General features: G+C 39.2%; 2 protein-coding genes across 2 annotated transcripts; one reads left to right on the top strand and one right to left on the bottom strand.

The window, feature by feature from the left end:
* Positions 1-76: 76 nt before the first annotated feature.
* On the bottom strand, positions 77-6,608 carry mfsd9 (major facilitator superfamily domain containing 9). Its single transcript, XM_044217534.1, has 6 exons — positions 6,259-6,608; positions 4,779-4,866; positions 3,936-3,979; positions 2,787-2,916; positions 1,919-2,128; positions 77-1,837 (listed from the first exon to the last, which is right to left on the bottom strand). The coding sequence occupies exons 1-6, from the start codon at positions 6,343-6,345 to the stop codon at positions 969-971; spliced, it is 1,428 nt and encodes a 475-aa protein (XP_044073469.1). The 5' UTR covers positions 6,346-6,608; the 3' UTR covers positions 77-968.
* Positions 6,609-8,802: 2,194 nt separating this feature from the next.
* tmem182a (transmembrane protein 182a) lies at positions 8,803-15,039 on the top strand. The gene is made up of 5 exons (XM_044217832.1): positions 8,803-9,326; positions 10,736-10,859; positions 12,147-12,245; positions 12,359-12,496; positions 13,454-15,039. Exons 1-5 carry the CDS (start codon positions 9,168-9,170, stop codon positions 13,678-13,680), a joined length of 747 nt encoding a protein of 248 aa, XP_044073767.1. The 5' UTR covers positions 8,803-9,167; the 3' UTR covers positions 13,681-15,039.
* Positions 15,040-18,941: the final 3,902 nt, after the last annotated feature.

Genomic DNA, 18,941 nt, shown 5'->3' with positions numbered 1-18,941 from the left:
ATAAATATGACACTGAAAGCACCATAGAGGAAGAGAAGATGGGAAGTATGTACATACAACTCAAAACACCATAGACTTGCATATAAAATGTTTATTCCTTGTGACTTTTTGGCATGAATCTGGCATGTACAGTGGTGCTCAGTATACAGCTGAAACTTAACTTTAAACAAAAAAAATAAATATTTCTTTAAATTTCTATTTAAACATATCCTAAGATAAATTAACAAACTGTAAAATTCAAGAGTCAGAAACTAGAGCAAACATTTGCTCATATACCACTGTGGGAACCATTTCTGATGCAGTGCATTAGGATAAACTACTGGCATTGAGGTAAAATGGTAAAACTAATTATGGCCAACTTGGCTACTTCTATAGTACAACAGTGTAATCTACCTTGGGACTGTCAGGCAGCCCGATTTTCCCCACAGCAACTATAGGTTCAGCTCATTTTAGAATATTTGAAGCATTACTGCCTGGAATATGAAAGGAGGATCACCTTGTATTTTGGTGAAGGAGTAGAAGTTATTTTAACTTGTAGTATATCATCAGCAGGCAGACAGTAACTCTGGGGAGTTTGGACAAAGTAGTGGTTAGAGAATGACATTAAAAATAAAAGTGAGCATTGTTTCCAATCAAGCTGTCCCAAGTGGTCGGTGCCAACACGAGGCCCATATGTTTCTGTCTGATCAAACTTTAGCATAGACGGAAGCAGATGAAACTTCTCAGCCCTGACTTCAACTCAATGAGGTTTGAAGTTACTCTTCCTCAGAGGAGGATTGCAGTGCTGGTGGTGACAAGCCATTTTGATCCTGTGATGTCATCACATATACCTGTACAGATATGTTTGGCAGAGGCATTTGAGCAGGAAACATCGTTCCCACTATGAGTCTGCTGTTCATCTTCACAGCTAGCCTCCTACAAATAAGAGCACTTCTCTATATGATAGATTTGCAGTGATTTTCATCATTTCAGTTTCTGAGTTTGGCTATTTTTGTCATCCCTCTCCCGTCCCACTCTGGGATCCTGATGAGCAGTAAACCTACAGCTGCAAGAGCTAGAAACACTCCCAGACTTGGGGGACCACAAGGGCTAAACTCCTGGGCCAGACCAGAGAGGAGAGGAGCCAGAACTCTACCAACGGCTGTAACTGACTGCCCGGCTCCGATCAAAGTCCCACTGGCCTGGACCCCTCCTCTCTGCAGCTCCAGGTCTGTGATACATGTCCGTCCAATACTGGTGGAAATGGCAAAGAAGGTAGAAGTGAGCAGCACCTGCCACACACTAGGTGCAGCAGCGTACAGTAAAATTAGCGAACAGGTGAGAACTGAGGAGTGAAGCAGCAGAGTAGCCATGTTGTTCCCATACAGCTGGGTGACTGGCCCCACCAGGAACCCAGCCAGGGCCCCTAAGGTGCTGCTATAGCTAATCAGATAACCTGTCACCTTTGGTTTAAGTGAGAACCGCTCCTCCATTGCCAGAGAGAAGTTACTGTAGTAAAGCATGATAGCCATGGCCATCAGAAGACGCACCAGGAAGAGGTCCCACATGTCAGAGGAGGCCACCATGTGGATCTTGGAGCACACTGAGGACAGCTGTCTCCAGGCAGGCTGGAGCAGAGACACGTCCCTCCACCTGAGACCACCTCTGTGCTTCCCTGTAGCTCTGGAGCCTGAGTTCGTCTCTGCTGCCAACACTGGGTGGTGACTATTTGCATGACAGCCATTGTGAGCTGACTTACTGCAGTTGTTGTCATGACAACCTTTACTTGTGTTGTTGCTGGAGTTAGTGTCATTACGGTGAATTAGTGTCTCGCTCCATGGTAGCATCCATACCAGTCCTAGAGTGATAAACACATAATGTTAGATAAATAAAATATAGGCTCTATTAAATCAGTTATTTCTCTCCATTTTCTACCCACCAGCATTAATAAGGAAGATGCCTGCACAGGTAAAGCAGGAGGTATAAAAGCCGCCTTCATGCTCCGTGAGGTAGCCACCCACCACAGGACCCAGGATGAAGCCAACACTGGAGGCTGCATTGAAGTGTCCCATCACCAGAGGGCGCTCTGAGTCTGACACTAGGTCTGACAGCAGGGCTCTGCAGATGGACAGGGAGTGCTTGAACAGCCCTGAGACAGAAAACAGTCAATGCACAGTGAGAATAAGAAGCTGAATGATCTTGGCTTTAAGATAAAGGTGGTGGTTTTGTCATAGTCATAATTACATTTTACCCAAGAGCAAAAAAACAGAGGACCTGTCTGTAACGTTGGTGGGGTTTTTTTGAATGAGAAGTTAACCCCAAAGGGAAAATTAAGCAGGTAGCTATTTACCACCATATTATATAACTTTATTTAACCAGGAGAAGTGAGGAGAAGGAGAAATTTAAAGTCTTTTTTAAGTTCATGGGGTAAATTTTCTGGTTTGGATCTACTGCAAAATAAAGGCACTGGGTTTATGCTGCACAAGCTGTTAAGCAATATGTGATGAACATTTTTAAATATTATGAAAATACAGATCAGTTGACATCAGTAGGTGTTTGTCACAGCAGACATTTTGACTTGTCAAAGTAGGAAAAGCCCACTTGTCACTAATAACATTAACGATGGCTCTCTTCTATTCAAGTGTCTCAGTAAAGCCACATTTGTGACAGTGAGCCAGCATGCACGATACAAGGACCCTGAAACTGAAGCAGCTGAATGGAATTCAACCATCATTCATGCCTGTGATTTCCCTACTGTGACATGTCAAAGTGTCTTCCGTTAAAAAAGCCTACAGTTTGGGTCTTACCGACAGGTATCCGTGCGAGGACAAACAAAGCGATGCTGGTGGACATCCCGAGCAGGCCGTAGCCTAGAGCACTCAGCAGCAGACAAGTAAGCAGAGAGTACCGCCGCCCCACCACATCACTCCAGCTGCCCTGCCAATCACACACAGGAAATGACACACAACCACACACAGAAAAAAAGATATTCAGAAGAGAGATTATGGATATTTGTACAGTCCTATGAAACATCTGGACAGGTTGAGTTGAGGCCTAAATTTCAATTCTAATTCACTGATCTGGGATTAATGACAAATCACAACAAATGGAGACGAACAGAGAAAAGTATCTTGTGTATGGAGATACTGAGATAATGAAGCAGAAATTCCACAACTCTGTTTCCTCTCAACCAAGCAACCCAGGCCGTTATACAAGCCTTTATTAGATCCTCACCCTGTCTCTTCTCTCTCTCTGTCACACACACACACACACACACATACACACACCATCTGATCAAATAATGTAATTAAGACCAATTGAGTTTGCTGTGTTCTAGATGTAGCCTGGTGGGATTATCATAGAGACCCAGCTGTTCACGTATCCCTATGTTTATCAGGATTCAACCCGTCTGCACGCGGGAACCAACAGTTGACTCCTTATCTGTTTAATTTGTCGCATGACCCCTGAGAATTAAGCCAATTTCAGGAGCTGTGGGCTGCAGGAAAGCTGAGAATGTTGTCAGATGCCATGCTTATTGTAGAGTACTGTGCAGTAATTTCTCAGTTTGGACATGGTTTTAATCATCAGGGCTTTGATTTTTCATCATACCATACATAGGTTAGTTCACTGACAAAACATCTCCTCAGTGTCAACTCAGGGGTGTCACAGGGTAAAAAATGTATTTCTGTGTAAAAAAAGTCATATTTATGTGTCTGCAGCTAACTAGGAGTAGCTTGTGTGTGTGAATATGCAGAGACTGGGTGTATTGTGCGACCACAACCAACCTAAAACAGCCAGTGTTTATTGTTTTCATGAAATACCAGATTTGACATGGAATGCAACCATTTTGGCCACTAACTGTGAGCATGCCTTGTTGAGCAGGACAGTATGAATAGAGGTTAGAGACAGAGACGAAGTTCCAGGTTTTTTCAGAGAGAAACAAAGTCAATACTTACAACTATTGTGCTTGAGAAGAGCTGTAAGATCCCATATGTAGCTCCTGCAACAGTTTCAAATTTGTTTTAATTCATATTTGTAATATAAAGCACAGAGCAGACACCATGTGTGTTCAGATCGACTGAGCCTAATGTGATCAGGCTGAGATGATGCTGAGTGTTTCAAACAGACGCTGACATACTGTTAAGACTTAACTGTCAAAGCTCGACATCATCCAAGTGATGTGCAATAAGAAAAACTACAATAACAGAACAGGACAATGGGACATTATTGCAGTTTATTTTGTTTCCCTACTAATTTATTAATCATTTACTTTGTAAAATGACAAAATGGTAAAATGGTACAAAATGCAAATCACAATTTCCTAGAGCCCAAGTTAACATACTCAAATTGCTTGTTTGGTTCAACCAACAGACCAAACCTACGGTGGCCCTGAGAGCTCAACACACTGCAACTTAGTTTTGTTCTGTGCAACTTGCAGAGTTTCTGTATTTGGTTGACTAATTGATTCATGAACTTATCGTTTCAGCACTAATATTAACTGTTGGAAACATTATGATAATGTGTGGTGCTTTGTTATTGCAAATGTTTTGTTAGCAGTTATGTGTCCTCATGATAATTATTCTCTTCAAAAAACTAAAAACTTTATAAAACTTTAGATTATTTGCCTCTCTGTCCGTGTTAAGTCTGGCAAGCAGATCATTATTCATTAGTCATTTGGTTATGAGACTTTTCAGAGCTTGTCAGCTTGCTGCCTAATTATGCATGCACTCTAAGGACCTAGAGTACATCTGCTATCATGTAACTTAAATAGATCACTTGGTGCACTGGACACAACTTACCTACAATACCAGCCACAGTGGGACTTGCTCCAAGAGCTTTCACATGATGGCTCAGAAGCGGGATGATCATGCTCACCCCAAACAAGTCCTAAAGAGGAACACAGAAAGAAGGAGGAGCAGGAATGAGCCCAGGACTTTATCACACCAGAAACCTCTGAACAGAAGAAAACACATCAGTCAAACAGATCATGTAAAGCCAGTGTCCAATGTTCAACACAGAGAGTTTAGGGATAGTTGCAGCAGCCGCAGAATGTCGTCACTCATCCTGTTTATCTGCATAGCTGAAAACAGAGCAGCTCTTGCCAAACTTTTGATTGAAGTCACACAGCAATTCATACAGTGTTCTAACATACGCATTACACTAATTGCTTAACTCTCAGAAGCATTACTGTCCCCAGCAGCTCCCTGTGCCAAAAACCTGAGCTGCCTGGATTCTTTTAGTCACCTTTAATTAGATGATCATTTCAGCTTTGCAGACAGAAATGTTAAGGTAGTTCTCTGAAGTAGGACTGCAGATCAGCTCTTAAAACAACATGGATATTTGGATTCTCATCATCTTTACAATTACATAGACGTGCTTGTATATTAACTATGATATAACATGTCCTTAAATTCAAGGAAGCACCAGTCCACCTTGCAACATATTTACTGACAGTGATGCTTTGAAGAGGCGACCCTCGATACACTCAGAGGTGTCAAAACAACCTGCTGTTCTGAAACATCTCCGTTAGTAGCTACACAAATGATTAATTTAGCGAGACATATTTTAAAAATACCCAAATGTATTTGTATGTATAGCTAACATTAATCTGTTTTTATTTTTGAGTTGCCAGAAAGTCTTTTTGATGTAGGCTACTTGCAGATACTTATGAGCTATCTCTAAGAAGAAAACTATTTCCAGTACAATGTGTGCCTGTGATCCTCTATGCTGTGTTTATACTGGCCTTTAAATATATTAAATTATACTGTATAATACATAATGTCTTTAATTTTTACGATCAAAAAATGTTTATAACGTTTTACAAACCATGCTTTAAAGTGTAATATCTCTGTGCATGTAAGTATGACAGATTAGTGTTTTAGGGGTCAGTGCAAGGGTAAGATTTAGGGTAAAGGGAATATGGCTGGAAATAGGCTACAATACAACTTTTGCTGCTGAAGACATTATCAAATTCAAAGAAAAGATAGAATAAAATCAGAAAAAATGTTATGGTTATGGTAAACCCTCATGCCTTTAAATTTAATAGAGTTTAAACACTTTTAGGACCTGCGTGGTAAAATATAAAGTATTACATTTTAATTTGAAATCACCTGCAAACGCTCTGAAGATATCTTTGTCATTTTTTTGTATAGTTTGAAAATGAAGCAAATCTCTAATTTATGAATTGCGAAATGTATTTTTTTTTACACCCTACCTTTGAGTTATGACAGCAACACAACAGTTCACTCAGTCATGAAACCATCTCAGTTAGCTACTCACCATGAAGCCCACCACACAGATACATTGTATAATCGTCGTCCGTCCTCTTGGTTTCTGAAATAAAGTGCTACATTTCTTGTTGTTCATACTGCCGCTGTGACAGGACGGCTGCAGCCAAAGCGGAAGCGCTCATCCGCTTGACTGTATATTATTGAACAGAAAAACGTCTCTGTCCCGGCGGAGGTCTCACGGGCAGGGGGGGTGGAGATAAACTGCTCGGTTTTAACCGTCTGCACAAAAGTGGTATGTGTAAAGGGTGGCGGATTTTAAAGACAAGCGTAAACAATACGCCCTGCGATGAAGCTGTCTGTTCGAGTCATGGTTGATTTCTCAAACTGCCGTGTTGTTTGGTCTGACTCCACCGCGACTGCTCTGACAGTTGGTATCGTCCGCTGACGTCACTGAACAAATCGGGAAATTCTTATTCATAAACAGATTTTAATTTTTTTTATTTTTGGCTTTAAAACATTATTTTAACTTATTATATACCAGATCAAATAATTATCGTCCTCTGTGACCATCTTTTTATTATTTGACTTTTATTTTAGTTGTGTTTATTTATAATTCTATTTTGTTCTATAAATATTTGTAGGCCTATATATAGTGTTGAATATGTTATCAGCACTCTTATTCTCTTATACCTGAGATCGTATAGTCTACTATTGCTGATTAATTGTTATAAACAAATTGTTGTCTTTAATTAACTAATCACTATTATAAAAGTCACTCAACTCATATAGTTCACATTCTGATTTTTCATAGACTAATAAAATGAAAATTTTCCCAAGGTCTTCTTATTTTGTTTTCAGCTGTAACATTTAAACTGACTGAGATTACAGTTACTTTTACACCACCTGCTGGACAAACCGGGGCATCCAAAACATTATAAACAGCACACTGCAAAGAATTTAGAGTTTTACTGTAACTTACTGGCCTAAGTGCTGCCAAAGACTATATCTCTGCTTTACAGCAAAAGTACAGTAACACATTTAGGCTTACAGTATAAAAACCCTCATTACCATATAGGTAATTGCAGTATTTTCCTGTAATTTATACAGCATTTAAACAGTAGTACAATCACTGCCACAACTACTCTAGTTTACAGTGTTTACAACAACACACAGTAGTTGAGTATTTACTGGATGATGAAATGGTATACAGTTAGAACTACAGTAAACTGCAATTTTAGTTTATAATTAATACTGATAAAACTCACCCCATCGCAATGCGGATCCAATGATTCAGGAAATGATACATTACTATTATTTTAGAACGATATTATCTCTAGAATACACACAGTCTAATGATTAGTTCAGTTCTGTTATGTTCCATGTTGTAATGGTGCTAAAATAACAAATGTAGGTAGTTTAGACAAAAACTTGTAACAAAGTGATTCATTTGACACACTGAAAAACTCAAGCAACTTTATGTTAGAATGACTTAAAACTGGGTCTGTATGAGGATGATAACCTTTAGAATTATAAAATACATTCTTATAAGATATTAATAAAAGTCCTAAACATAAAGTCAGACTAAATTAAAATAAGCATCTGTAGCTATGATCCGATTTATTTTAAAGGGTGGTTACTTCATGAGCTGATAACAGTTAGTCAGTAATCCTTATCTCTCAAACATCTTCTATTCACCACCTTGAATGATGCTGAAAAATGAAATCTTGAGCTGTGGGCCCATGAATTGTAGGGATAAGCACAGTTTGTTATACTCTAATAAAGTTTATTTTATCCCAAATACATGTACTACAAAACATATTTGTCACACATCATATGTTTAGTACCATTATGTTGCATGCTCAATGAAGAACTCAACAGGATTAAATCTGCTGTTTTATATTGCACATTATATATGTATCTTTAAAGCTAAAAATCCAATCAATCTGAGAAACAGATAAAATTAAAATTAAGAGTGGTAGATGGAAAGTATTACTCACTAACCTTAAACCAAGTCTTCACCCTACAATTGAATGATTTCTGTTAAGGGGACTTGCATTTTGTCTCCATAAGGAGGGCAAGTCCCCCCCCACACACACACACTAGAGCAGTGGATGTGTGTGTGCGAAGTGCCTCTGGCTGAGGGTGGCCTGGGTCACATGAGTGTGTAAATTTGACAGTGTCTATATGTAGGTTCACTGCTAAATATGCCCCTTAGATGCTAATAAACCAGTAGCTCCCCTCAACTCACACTGACTGTTACTAACCACAAAATCTGTTTTAGGTTATACTTAAAACATTTGTTGATGAGACTAAGTAAGAGGACTAAGACTAAATAAATAACTTGACAAAACTGCTATTTATGTGGCATTCAGTTATCTCTGTGATCTTGGAGTGTTACTGGGGGTGAGGGTGCATTTTCAGTAATTTTCATCACCCACATTTACAGGAAATAACACTGGTGTGTGTTGTCCTGGTGGGGCAGAAGCTTTGGGCGGGGTGTTGTGGGATACTTTGCTCCTCCTCTGTCCTTTCAGTCTCACCCTGCTCTGACATTCCCGTGCATACGGTGGGTGTCCAGTTGCCACCGGTTATTTCTGCGTTGATCCCCTCCCTTCACACTCTCCAACTGCTTCACACACTCAGCCACACAGTGAAGAGGAGCAGCCGCCTTCAATAAGGCCCCCAAAATAGCCCAGGGGTTGCGGGGGGCTGGGCTTGCTGGAGACAGCAGCAGGGTCCAAAGGAGTCATGTGCTCAACCTTGTCCTCCCATAACACAGACAGACGGACAGGAGAGGAGTCACGATCCAATAACCCAACTCAAACCAACTGGAACCCATCTTTCTCAGTGCAAGAGGAGTGACTGTTTCTGCTTGTCACATGCGCTCACTGTAGTTGGAGGGGAAAGTCAGACTGAGTGTGGGCATCCAGTAGCCAAGTGGCTGGTCAACACTGGACCATGAAGCTTAGTGTGGCGTTGTTTTTTGGTGGGCTCTTTGGGGCGTTGGCAGCTGTGTTCATCCTCCTCTCGTTTGGAACCGATTACTGGCTGCTGGCCTCAGAGAGTTGCCAACCAAACCCTGCCGGATCTGCTGGCCCTGGTGATGTGACCATAGAGGTAGGTTTTGGACTGCAAACAGCAGCAGATCAAGGAGGCTCAGAAGATATCATTTCATTTGTCATGTCTGAGTTGAATATTAGTTATCATGTGTTTTTAGGTTGAAAATATTTGTAACCCCAGAAATTCTATTATTTTGTATAGTATTAAACTTTAAATGGTGTTTTGTGAAGTTGCACTCCATACCCTCATAATGAAATACTTATAACGTCTAACGGGGTGGACCTTTGAACTAGAATCAAAGTCACTTCTTCTATTTTGGAAACTGTGATCAGTTGCTCCAATCATTCTTTCAGTAGATAAACTGCAGGGTGGAGAGGCATCCCTGCAGGACCTCTCCATGTAATCAGACACTGTTTAATGTAGTGTGTGCAGCTATGCAGTGATTGAGACACAGCTTGTACCATGTGCCCCTATGATAGAAATACAAATACCAGTAGTCCCAGTGGTATGATACTGTATCAAATATCACCGACGAGAACATACCTAGTTTTTCATAGTGGGCACTGATACTGGAATTGAGACATGATATCATCACAATAAAAGCAAAGTGGTAGCACGGAGAGGATAAGCTGTCAAAAAGTGCATCATCCAGTCAGAATGCAGTTGTTTTTTATTCTTTAGTGGACAGTTTAGTAGGATTGTTAGCATCATATAGCACTGCTTCTCAACTTTTTTGGCTTGTGTCGCTGTAAAACAAACCAACTTCTCTCTCTATGACCCGTCATCACAGGTTTAATATCAGTCAACCAAAGTGTTTTTCCCTTCTCAAATTATTTCGTTCAAATGTTTTTTGAGGCCATCAAGGTTAAATCTATTCAGTATTTCACAAGAAAAAAGGAATTAGAAGGAAGTCAGAAAAAATTACCTTAATTTTGTGTAAAAGAAAGATGTTTGTGATTCTCTCCGATCCCATTAATTGTCTTGTGACCCCTCAGATTTATCTTGCCACCCCTTACACCCTAACCTTGACTTTATGAAACTTGAACCTTCACCTTCTGCTTTCATTTCTCTGAGAGGTATTTTATGGATCACATAACCGGAAATTTAGGATGTGTTCTTTTTTTTGCTTACGCACAAAAATAGAAACACCAATTATGAGTGTTTCCTGAGTGGGAACACCCTTGACCTGCACGCTTGCTCAGCACCAAACAAAACCTGCGTGATAGATGCTGGTTAGAGGTGCTTGCTCAGCTCAACCCTTGACCTGACTTAGCAGCTGCTCTGTGCCACTGTGGCAACACACTGTACACCTGCCTCACATGATCTTGAGACTGCTCTCAGGCCTTAATTACATCAACAGATAACATGGAGTGCATCCATAATCATACTTACACAAACCCTGTTCTGCAGAAGTCAGAATATATTTAGTAATAAGCCATTATTCTTTCTTTTATTTCTTCTTTCAGCGTGGAGATGTGGTGGTGCAGGAGGGCACTAGTGATATCACTCTATACCATGAGGGTTTTTTCTGGAGGTGTTCGTTCGGGGGCAACTTGGGTGACGACAACTTGCTGTGGAAGCTCTGGTTCAGTAAGTGAGACAGACACATGATGTTGTTCCAATTGTGTTTTTTTTTTTGCAATCTTCTCATTGTTTCCACTGCTTTATATTTAAAAAGGATGAGAATGATTGTAAAATCAACAAATTTCTTCCCTTTAAATATTTTGTTTCTTTTCTTCTGACCTTATTAAAACCCAATAGGGAGAAAAGTATTGATGTGGTAACTCTTCCCTTTGCTACAAACTGCGCTTGCCAAATAATGTTTTATAAGTTATATGGGCTGTGCATGAACAAATGTCTTTTTTCAAAAAGTCATTTGTACAGTCTACCCCAGAGAGGTCTAACTCCCTGTTCTTCAATCTTATGAACAAACTGTTACTGCCTAAAAAGTACTGTTCATGTTCATAAGCAATTCTCATAAAATTACGAAAAGTCATGAAGTATCAAGATGACAAAACGGAGTATGTTTTTTGGCCCAGGCTCTCCATTAAGAGCTGAACATTCAGCTTAAACTATAGCTCTGCTGATTGAAATAATCTTTTAGTATACAAACAAAAAGGAAGAATTGTCTCTTAAATAGCTCTGTTCTCTGTCTTCTGAAGCCAATGCTTGGTGAGTGCTCAAAACCATTCTCCTCCACAGAGTCACACGGTAACACCACGACTCTGCTGCACAATAAATATCAGTTTTTGATTCACTGCTATTATGTCTTTAAAACTTGTATAACGCCACAGTGGTAGAAACCCTCTCATGTGACTGTTTAGAGGCCGTGCCATGTGATGTTATTCTGGTCGTTTGTCAGGTGATTGTGCGTTGTCTATTTTCTGATGGATACTTTGAATGGTGGGTCATTGTCAGAAACAGCCTCCAGCATTGAAAGGACCTTGTGAGGGTCTGTGGAATTTCACATGGTGGAGAGTAGGAAAGAATATAAAAAACGCGAGACAAAAAGAGTAGAATAATCATAACTATTTGTCACTCTCTTCTCAAATTTAGTTATATCCCAATCCATGAAACACTTGTCACAAAGTACAAAGGGATTTTGGTCATTGTCTCCAACTGACAAAGCAAATAAGTTGCATATTTTCAAGCAATAAAGTTAGAACTGAAATGTGTCAATGTGTAAAGAACAGAAGTGTCTCTTTTTGTGCAATATCTGATGCATATATCGTTCTTGTACGACAAGTGAACATGTTGTTTGCTACATAATTATATTGTATTTGTAAGTGATGTCTTCTAATTGCCAACTGTGTTTGTTTACTTGTAAGATTGCATTTTCATTTATTTTCTGCATTGATTTATTCTTTCTCTCTCCAGCAAATCAGCCTCACTCCAAAGTGTGCATGCATGCCTACCTCTTCCCATTCCCCATCTCTCATCAGACCCACAATGCCACAGAGTATGATTCTGCCATAAGTAAGCGTATATTTATTTATTTATTTAGATTTGCCTCTTTGTATAGATTGAGTTTATGTTCTTTAGTGATCCAATGACTGTATATACAATTGGCTAACAATTCTGTTGTCCAGTCTACAGAGGCTTCTGGAGCATCTTTATGCTCATTGGTGTGGCAGCTGTAGTGCTGGCTGGGTTCGTCATCATCTGTGCTGCTCCGTTCGCCAGCCACCGCTTGTATAAAGCAGGGGGCGGCCTCTTCCTGGCATCTGGTGAGGTTTTCAAATGGTTAAATCCAGTGGTGGAAAGTAACTAAGTACACTTACTTAATTACTGTACCATTTTGAAGTATTTCCCATTTTATGCTACGTTATACTTTTACAAGGAAAAAAATTTCAGAGGGAAATACTATACTTTTTACAGGACTAAACTACCTAACTATATATAAAAGAGACTGTGGGGTCAGGAATGATTTTTACACGTAGAGGTACATATGTAAAGCAAATGGTCTAAAATGTTGCAGATAACTGCACCACAATAACCAGCTTCTCTCACACCAGGCCTGAGCCATACAGAAAACATAACAATATATAGTGATGTCAAGCAGAAATCAGTATTACTTCTGTGTTGCTAGAAAAAGTAATCTGTCTAATTCACCTGAGCTACAATGTTGGTCGGCAGGATAGCTATTCTTTCTATAGTTGGTAAATGTGTAATATTTGCATACTTGTTGTTGGAGTTCTACTGATAGAACGTGTATCAAGCAGAGAGCAAAACCTATACCATTGAGCTATAATTTTGTTTTTAACTTCTTAAATGAGCCTTTAGTAGAGATGCTTTGTGTAATTTGACTGATTAAAACTACCACCTTGACCAGGCCATTGATGCATGAGTATTAACAACCTAATCATCTCATATATAATAATATATCACTCACATAGGCCATTTTTCTGCAGAACAAGTACTTTTACTTTGTATACTTTCATTGTATTTAGCTGATAATACTTCTGTACTTTTACTTTTAAATGCAGGACTTATATTTGTAATGGCTTACTTTAACATTGTTAAGTTGGTACTTAAGTAAAGGCTCTTAATACTTCTCCCACCACTGGTTCAATTTTCATTTTTATCCCCTGTTTTGGATCCACTGGTTTATATAAAAAGTATGTGAGTGAGTTTCAATCATCACAGTCTCATCTCTTTGTCTCTGCTGCCCTTCTCTGCACCAGGTCTTTTCCTGCTGTGTGTGGTGGTGATGTACGTACTGTGGGTGCAGGTGTTGGATGTGGTGGATGTCTACATAGACCACCAGCGCGCTGCAGTGTGTCCAGACTTCCAGCTGTCCCTCAACTATGGTCTGTCCTTCATGTTTGCCCCCATTGGCATCTTCTTCTGCCTCCTGTCCGGCCTTCTTTTCCTCCTCATTGGCCGAACCATCCAGATTCACTATCACTGACTTCAACCAGCAGCAGGTTAGAGGAAGAGTGGGGCCTTTAGATGTGTTTCTTTCTTTTTTTTTTACCACCAGACCTTTGATATTTTCCACATTTTGTCTGCCATGTAAAAGCAGGACTCTGTAGATACTATATGGCAGCTCTGTGGTATAAATGATCTGACAGTCTTGAACACTTTGTTCCAGGATAAAAACATTGTAACCATTGTTGAGCTCAGAAATGGCATCATAATCACTCCACCCTGAGCTACTTTTAATTGAGCTACGTTACATACAGTTCGGTACTATCCGTAGGTAGGAGACTATATGAGGAATTCTCAACAAGCCTGATCACATATAAATACCTGTGGTGCATAACACTTTTGTGTTGATGGTTGTGAGGGTTATGAACGTATGCTCATGAAATTCAAAATTACCGGCAATCAAATGTTTGATGAGGAAAAGCAAGTTTAACAAGTAATAAAAACATATATTTTGCTTTGTATAGTGTTTTAAAAACAACTTTTAAAAAAGTGCAGAGTGAAAAGCTTGGTGGCATGATCATTTTTCTATTCTGTATAAACAGTCATAGGAGTCAGTGTTTTCTGCAGTCAATTTAAAGTGTAAAGCTGATGATATTCTATATTTTTGTTATTGTCCACAAATCCAATGAAAAGACCAAAACCAATACTTTCAAACTTCCCTACCTTGTCTGTTACAGTCAGCTCCAAGCCCATTCATTTATACTGAAGATGTAACCTTTAAAAACAGATCGCAAATATAAACTTTAATTTTTTGGGTGTGGTGAGTACACCACACCCATGTTGATCATAATAAAGGAGCATGTCATTCAGTGCAACAGTGTGGCTCACTGATGTTTTAAAAAAGAATTTTTGGACAACAATGTAGCTCTGTGGCACAGCGTAATAATTTATATCAGGCTTCAGCTACACAGATGACATTTGGGTCCATTCATTGTTGGTTTTGGTCTTTTTTTGACAATAAGAAAAATCAGACGTATCTTGTAATATAATCAAATATTTATATTTCACTGAATGTATCATGCTTCATTTTTTCTGCTTTTCCTTCAGTATTATTTTAATATTTCTGTACATAGCCTGAAACCGTTCTGTTATTTGGTCATATTTTTCCTGTTTGACCAGTTTCTTGGTTCAGCACAGTTTTTTCTGTTTATAAGTGGAGCTTGAAGCATGACAGGCTTTTTATGTTGAGTTTATGTAACTGTTTTATGTTTATGTTGTTGAGGTTTTGTTGTACATGCTTTTACCATCTGTCCGGTGTGTTGTGAGATTCTGACATAACATCATATCTGCCCAAATAAATGTTTTTCTGTTTGACAATAAAATGATGAGGTGAAGGCAAGCTTTGATGTCTAAAATGAATAATTTTGCCATTGTAACAAAGTCAAAGAATCGTAAATGGATTTGCGCTCTTGAATCCAGGCTTTTCAGAAGATAGTGTCAGGTGCGTGTAGCCAAAATCAGCAGTCCCATTTCATAGAAAAATTGCCAGCACACTGACACAAAAGCGGAAGAGGCTCTCAAGATGCAAAAAGAATCAATTTATTCCATGTGCAAAAGGTGACACAATGTGAAAAAATATGACAAAAAGCGAACATTTTGGTTAAAGGACCATCATCAGCCCAAATTACAGACAGTATAATTCTAGAGATATAAATATCTGACTGACAGCAATAACCAATCAGGAGTACACCTTTTGCACATGGAATGAATTGATTCTTGCTGTCAATCATTCCATGAAATGGGATCATTATAACAAAGGTCTGGAAAAATACACTACAATACCACAAGAGGGCACTGTTGACTCACTTGATTTACACATCAACCTACATCCCCAGAAGCAGAAATCCTCTTTTGCTTTTCTAGAGTCTATGTGGAGTGTATGTGGCGTTATGCCTTTAATCACAGCTTCAGAGGTAGGATCTGTAGATGAAAGAATTCACACCTTGGCTGACAGACGAATGGTAATTTCACTCATGAATGGAGCATTTAATCAGGATCTGAACGCCATTGTCGATTTTTCATGTGTCTGTATCAACTCTGTGCCTTTCGAGCTTTATAATCTACTTATCATACATAAAGAAATGCATCTGTAGTGTGCCTCAGAATACAGGACGGAGCGACACAATGTAAGGCACTGATTACTTTGTGAGATTGACTTTGCCTTTACAGAAGACACAGAAGATCCCTGGAATTTCAAATTGCTGTCCACACACTGAGCGAGAAGCCGCACCAAACTTCAGCTCAGCCATATGAGACGCTCCGCTGAGGTAAACCACTGCAGGTCACAAGACGAGGCCACAGAGGTTGGCAGATGCTAAAAAATTGTAAGATAAGATCACCAGGATTTGTCCTGTTTCAGGTCGGCGTGGTCCTTTCAGCCAAGTCTCCCCTAGGATAGAGATTTTTTATCTGGTGGACTTCCTGGTTTAAATTAAATCATAATAAGATAAATTAAAAAAAAAACATTTAATCATTTCTCTATCCATATCCAAGTGTGTGTGAGAGAGAGAGGGACAGAGAGAAAGAGAGAGAGAGAGAGAGAGAGAGAGAGAGAGAGAGAGGTTTAATGCAGGTTTGGAGCAGGCTACCTACAGAAGAAGCCGGGCCTTGCAGTCAGTAATGTCATCAGAGTCCCAGCTGAATTCAGCACTGTTCTGCATGATTGCCCATGATAATTGTGTGTTGATAGGGAGCGCCGGAGATGGAGTATAATTTCCACCGAGAGATTCCTAAACAAATACCTGTGCTCAGCAGAGGGATGGAGTGCAGCAGGAGGTGAGGACGAGAATTGCGGATGAGGGGAGATAGAGGGTGAGAGGGTAACACTTCCAGAGGAGGAGGAGGAGGAGGAGGAGGGACAGGAAGCGGCGGTCTCACTGCAGGTGGTTATAGCCTGTACATAATGTAACCAAAGCAAGGCCATGCAAGATACTGCATTTTAAAAAAAATAAGAATGAAAATCTGCACTTTCATAGATGGATAAAAAAAAGACTGTTCAGACATCAACCTGTCCAACAGTAGTAACATGTGTGAAAACAGTCTGGTAATAGAATATAACAGAACAGAACGGAACGGAACGGAGCAGAACGGAATAGAATAGAATAGAATAGAATAGAATAGAATAGAATAGAATAGAACAGAACAGAATTTAACAGAATAGAATAGGCATAATCAAAAATCTAACACTCATGCTAAGTATCTGTCATCATGCTACAGACTCATTATGTCTATAACCAAAATAATTACTAGATTAAAATCAAATCAAATGAAGAAAAGAATGTAAGAGAGAAAAATTATGAGTAATACTAAAATAATAAATAAAATAATAACCTTTATTTGTATCACACTTTTCAAACCAAAGTTACATAGTGCTTCATGTAAAAAGTTTTAAGATAGACGTGTTTTAAGACAAATAAAAATACTCGGCTTTCAACAATAATTTGTGTCTGAGGTGGTTTGTCCACAAAATAGTTCAATCGCCTTGTTAAAAAGTCTTAAAATTACATCTACTCCTTTTCCATCATTGAAAAATCTAGAATCTATGAATATGCAGATATTCATCATTTCTATTAATTACTGGACACAAGATATCTCCTATTTAACAAAAAAGTCTATTCTCAGTGTTTGTGCACTGGAGCTTTAAAGTTTCCACATCACACTTGTAAGTATAAGTTGCATATTGGACCACAATTGGCTTCCAGACTAGTTGTGACGTGACAGGTGTGCACAGAGAAGCTTTCCTCCTTTAGCAGATAAATGTGAAAACAGTGGTGTCTAGTGTCAAACTCTGCACCTCCTGTACATCATCCTGCACAGTGAAGGTCAAACATCACAGTCAAGGAACAACAAGCAAATTACATTTTTGAGTGGAGGGGGACTTTAAAAGTGACCGGGTGCAGAAAGACCACTTACAGATTTTTACAATTGCTAACTCACATTCCTCTATGCGAGTTCATTTTTTCAAAACTCTTCACACAGTTCTCTTTAGCAGCATGCAGCTCAGCACAACAGTTAACCTCACATCCAAAAAGCACTAATGCAACCAAAACACTTCACACACATCTCAGGATCAACTCGTGTACCCGAACACTGACAACATTTGTCTGCCAATGGTAACACTTTGTCACTCATTATACATTGACCAAGTGTTTTTTATTTATTTATGTGGCATAAACCATGATTCAATTACAACATTTTTTGCAGAGTAATTCCAAATGCACAAAATGTAATTCCAGTAATGCAATACAAAACTATACATATTCACTATACATACTTGTATAGAAGAGCTACAGATATAGAAATACAACAGTGCTAGTCAACCATGCCTTCTGATCCATCCCTGACAATCTTCTGCAGACATGTCCAGACATCCAGCATTCATTGCATAAAGAGGAACATCTGATCATGTGGCTGGTGGTGATAAACTTTCCACCTCCATGAGGAAAATATTTCCTCTATGGGGTTTAGGAATGGAAAGTAAGGTGGGAGTAATGACACCATCCTGGAATGGGACGTAAACCACTCTGTGACTGGAAGAGAACGGTGAAACGCCACATCGTCCCATACAATTACAAAACGTTCTGGATTCTGCCTCACTTGGCCCCTTTCCTGACCTGGCACAAGTCTTTCATAGAGGTAATCAAGGAATTAAAATAGGTGCTCAGTGTCCCAATTAGGAGTTTATGCATTTCTTTTTTGTTATGTTAGGTTTTAGTAAATGTAAATTTACCAGTTTTGGCAATACGTAAACATGTGCAAAATGAAATGTAAATACACAGAGTTTTGAACTTGTATAGAGAAATTTGACTTAGCAATTGTAAAAAAAACTGTAATGCAGAAATACAAGGTTACTGTTACAGGTTGCTGACTAAATGCAAATGCTCATTTAGTTTTAAGTCTATCCTGTTAGCAGAGTTTCATTGCAGGATCTGAGGTTGAGTGTGGGTTTGTACTGTATGGGCACAACAGCTCATGAATGTGTGCTGGAACTAATGGCCTGTATGCCATATGCCTCAAACTAGAGAAAAATATTTTTCTCGCTATTTATAAATGAAACGTTAAAAATACATGACTATAGTAACTTCGGCATCTATGTAAAAATGCAGTATGTGTACTGTATGTGCTGCTTGTGTGACGTCAACAGAGAATCAGAGAGATGATGTGGGACATGTTCAAGTCCTTCACTCATCTGGTCGAGAAGAAGAAGAAGATGAGTTTGACTCTCAGTCAACACTTGTATAT

The sequence above is a fragment of the Siniperca chuatsi genome, linkage group LG12, assembly GCF_020085105.1.
Source record: "Siniperca chuatsi isolate FFG_IHB_CAS linkage group LG12, ASM2008510v1, whole genome shotgun sequence".
NCBI classification, from domain to species: domain Eukaryota; kingdom Metazoa; phylum Chordata; class Actinopteri; order Centrarchiformes; family Sinipercidae; genus Siniperca; species Siniperca chuatsi.
This window is presented reverse-complemented; position numbering and strand designations above follow the sequence as displayed.

Coding starts and splice junctions, on each gene's coding strand:
- mfsd9 (XM_044217534.1), bottom strand. CDS start 6,345: ATGAACAACAAGAAATGTAGCACTTTATTTCAGAAACCAAGAGGACGG. Junction 4,867..6,258: donor TCTGTGTGGTGGGCTTCATG/GTGAGTAGCTAA, acceptor GTTCCTCTTTAG/GACTTGTTTGGGGTGAGCAT. Junction 1,838..1,918: donor CATCTTCCTTATTAATGCTG/GTGGGTAGAAAA, acceptor TTATCACTCTAG/GACTGGTATGGATGCTACCA.
- tmem182a (XM_044217832.1), top strand. CDS start 9,168: ATGAAGCTTAGTGTGGCGTTGTTTTTTGGTGGGCTCTTTGGGGCGTTG. Junction 9,327..10,735: donor CTGGTGATGTGACCATAGAG/GTAGGTTTTGGA, acceptor TTCTTCTTTCAG/CGTGGAGATGTGGTGGTGCA. Junction 12,246..12,358: donor AGAGTATGATTCTGCCATAA/GTAAGCGTATAT, acceptor TCTGTTGTCCAG/TCTACAGAGGCTTCTGGAGC.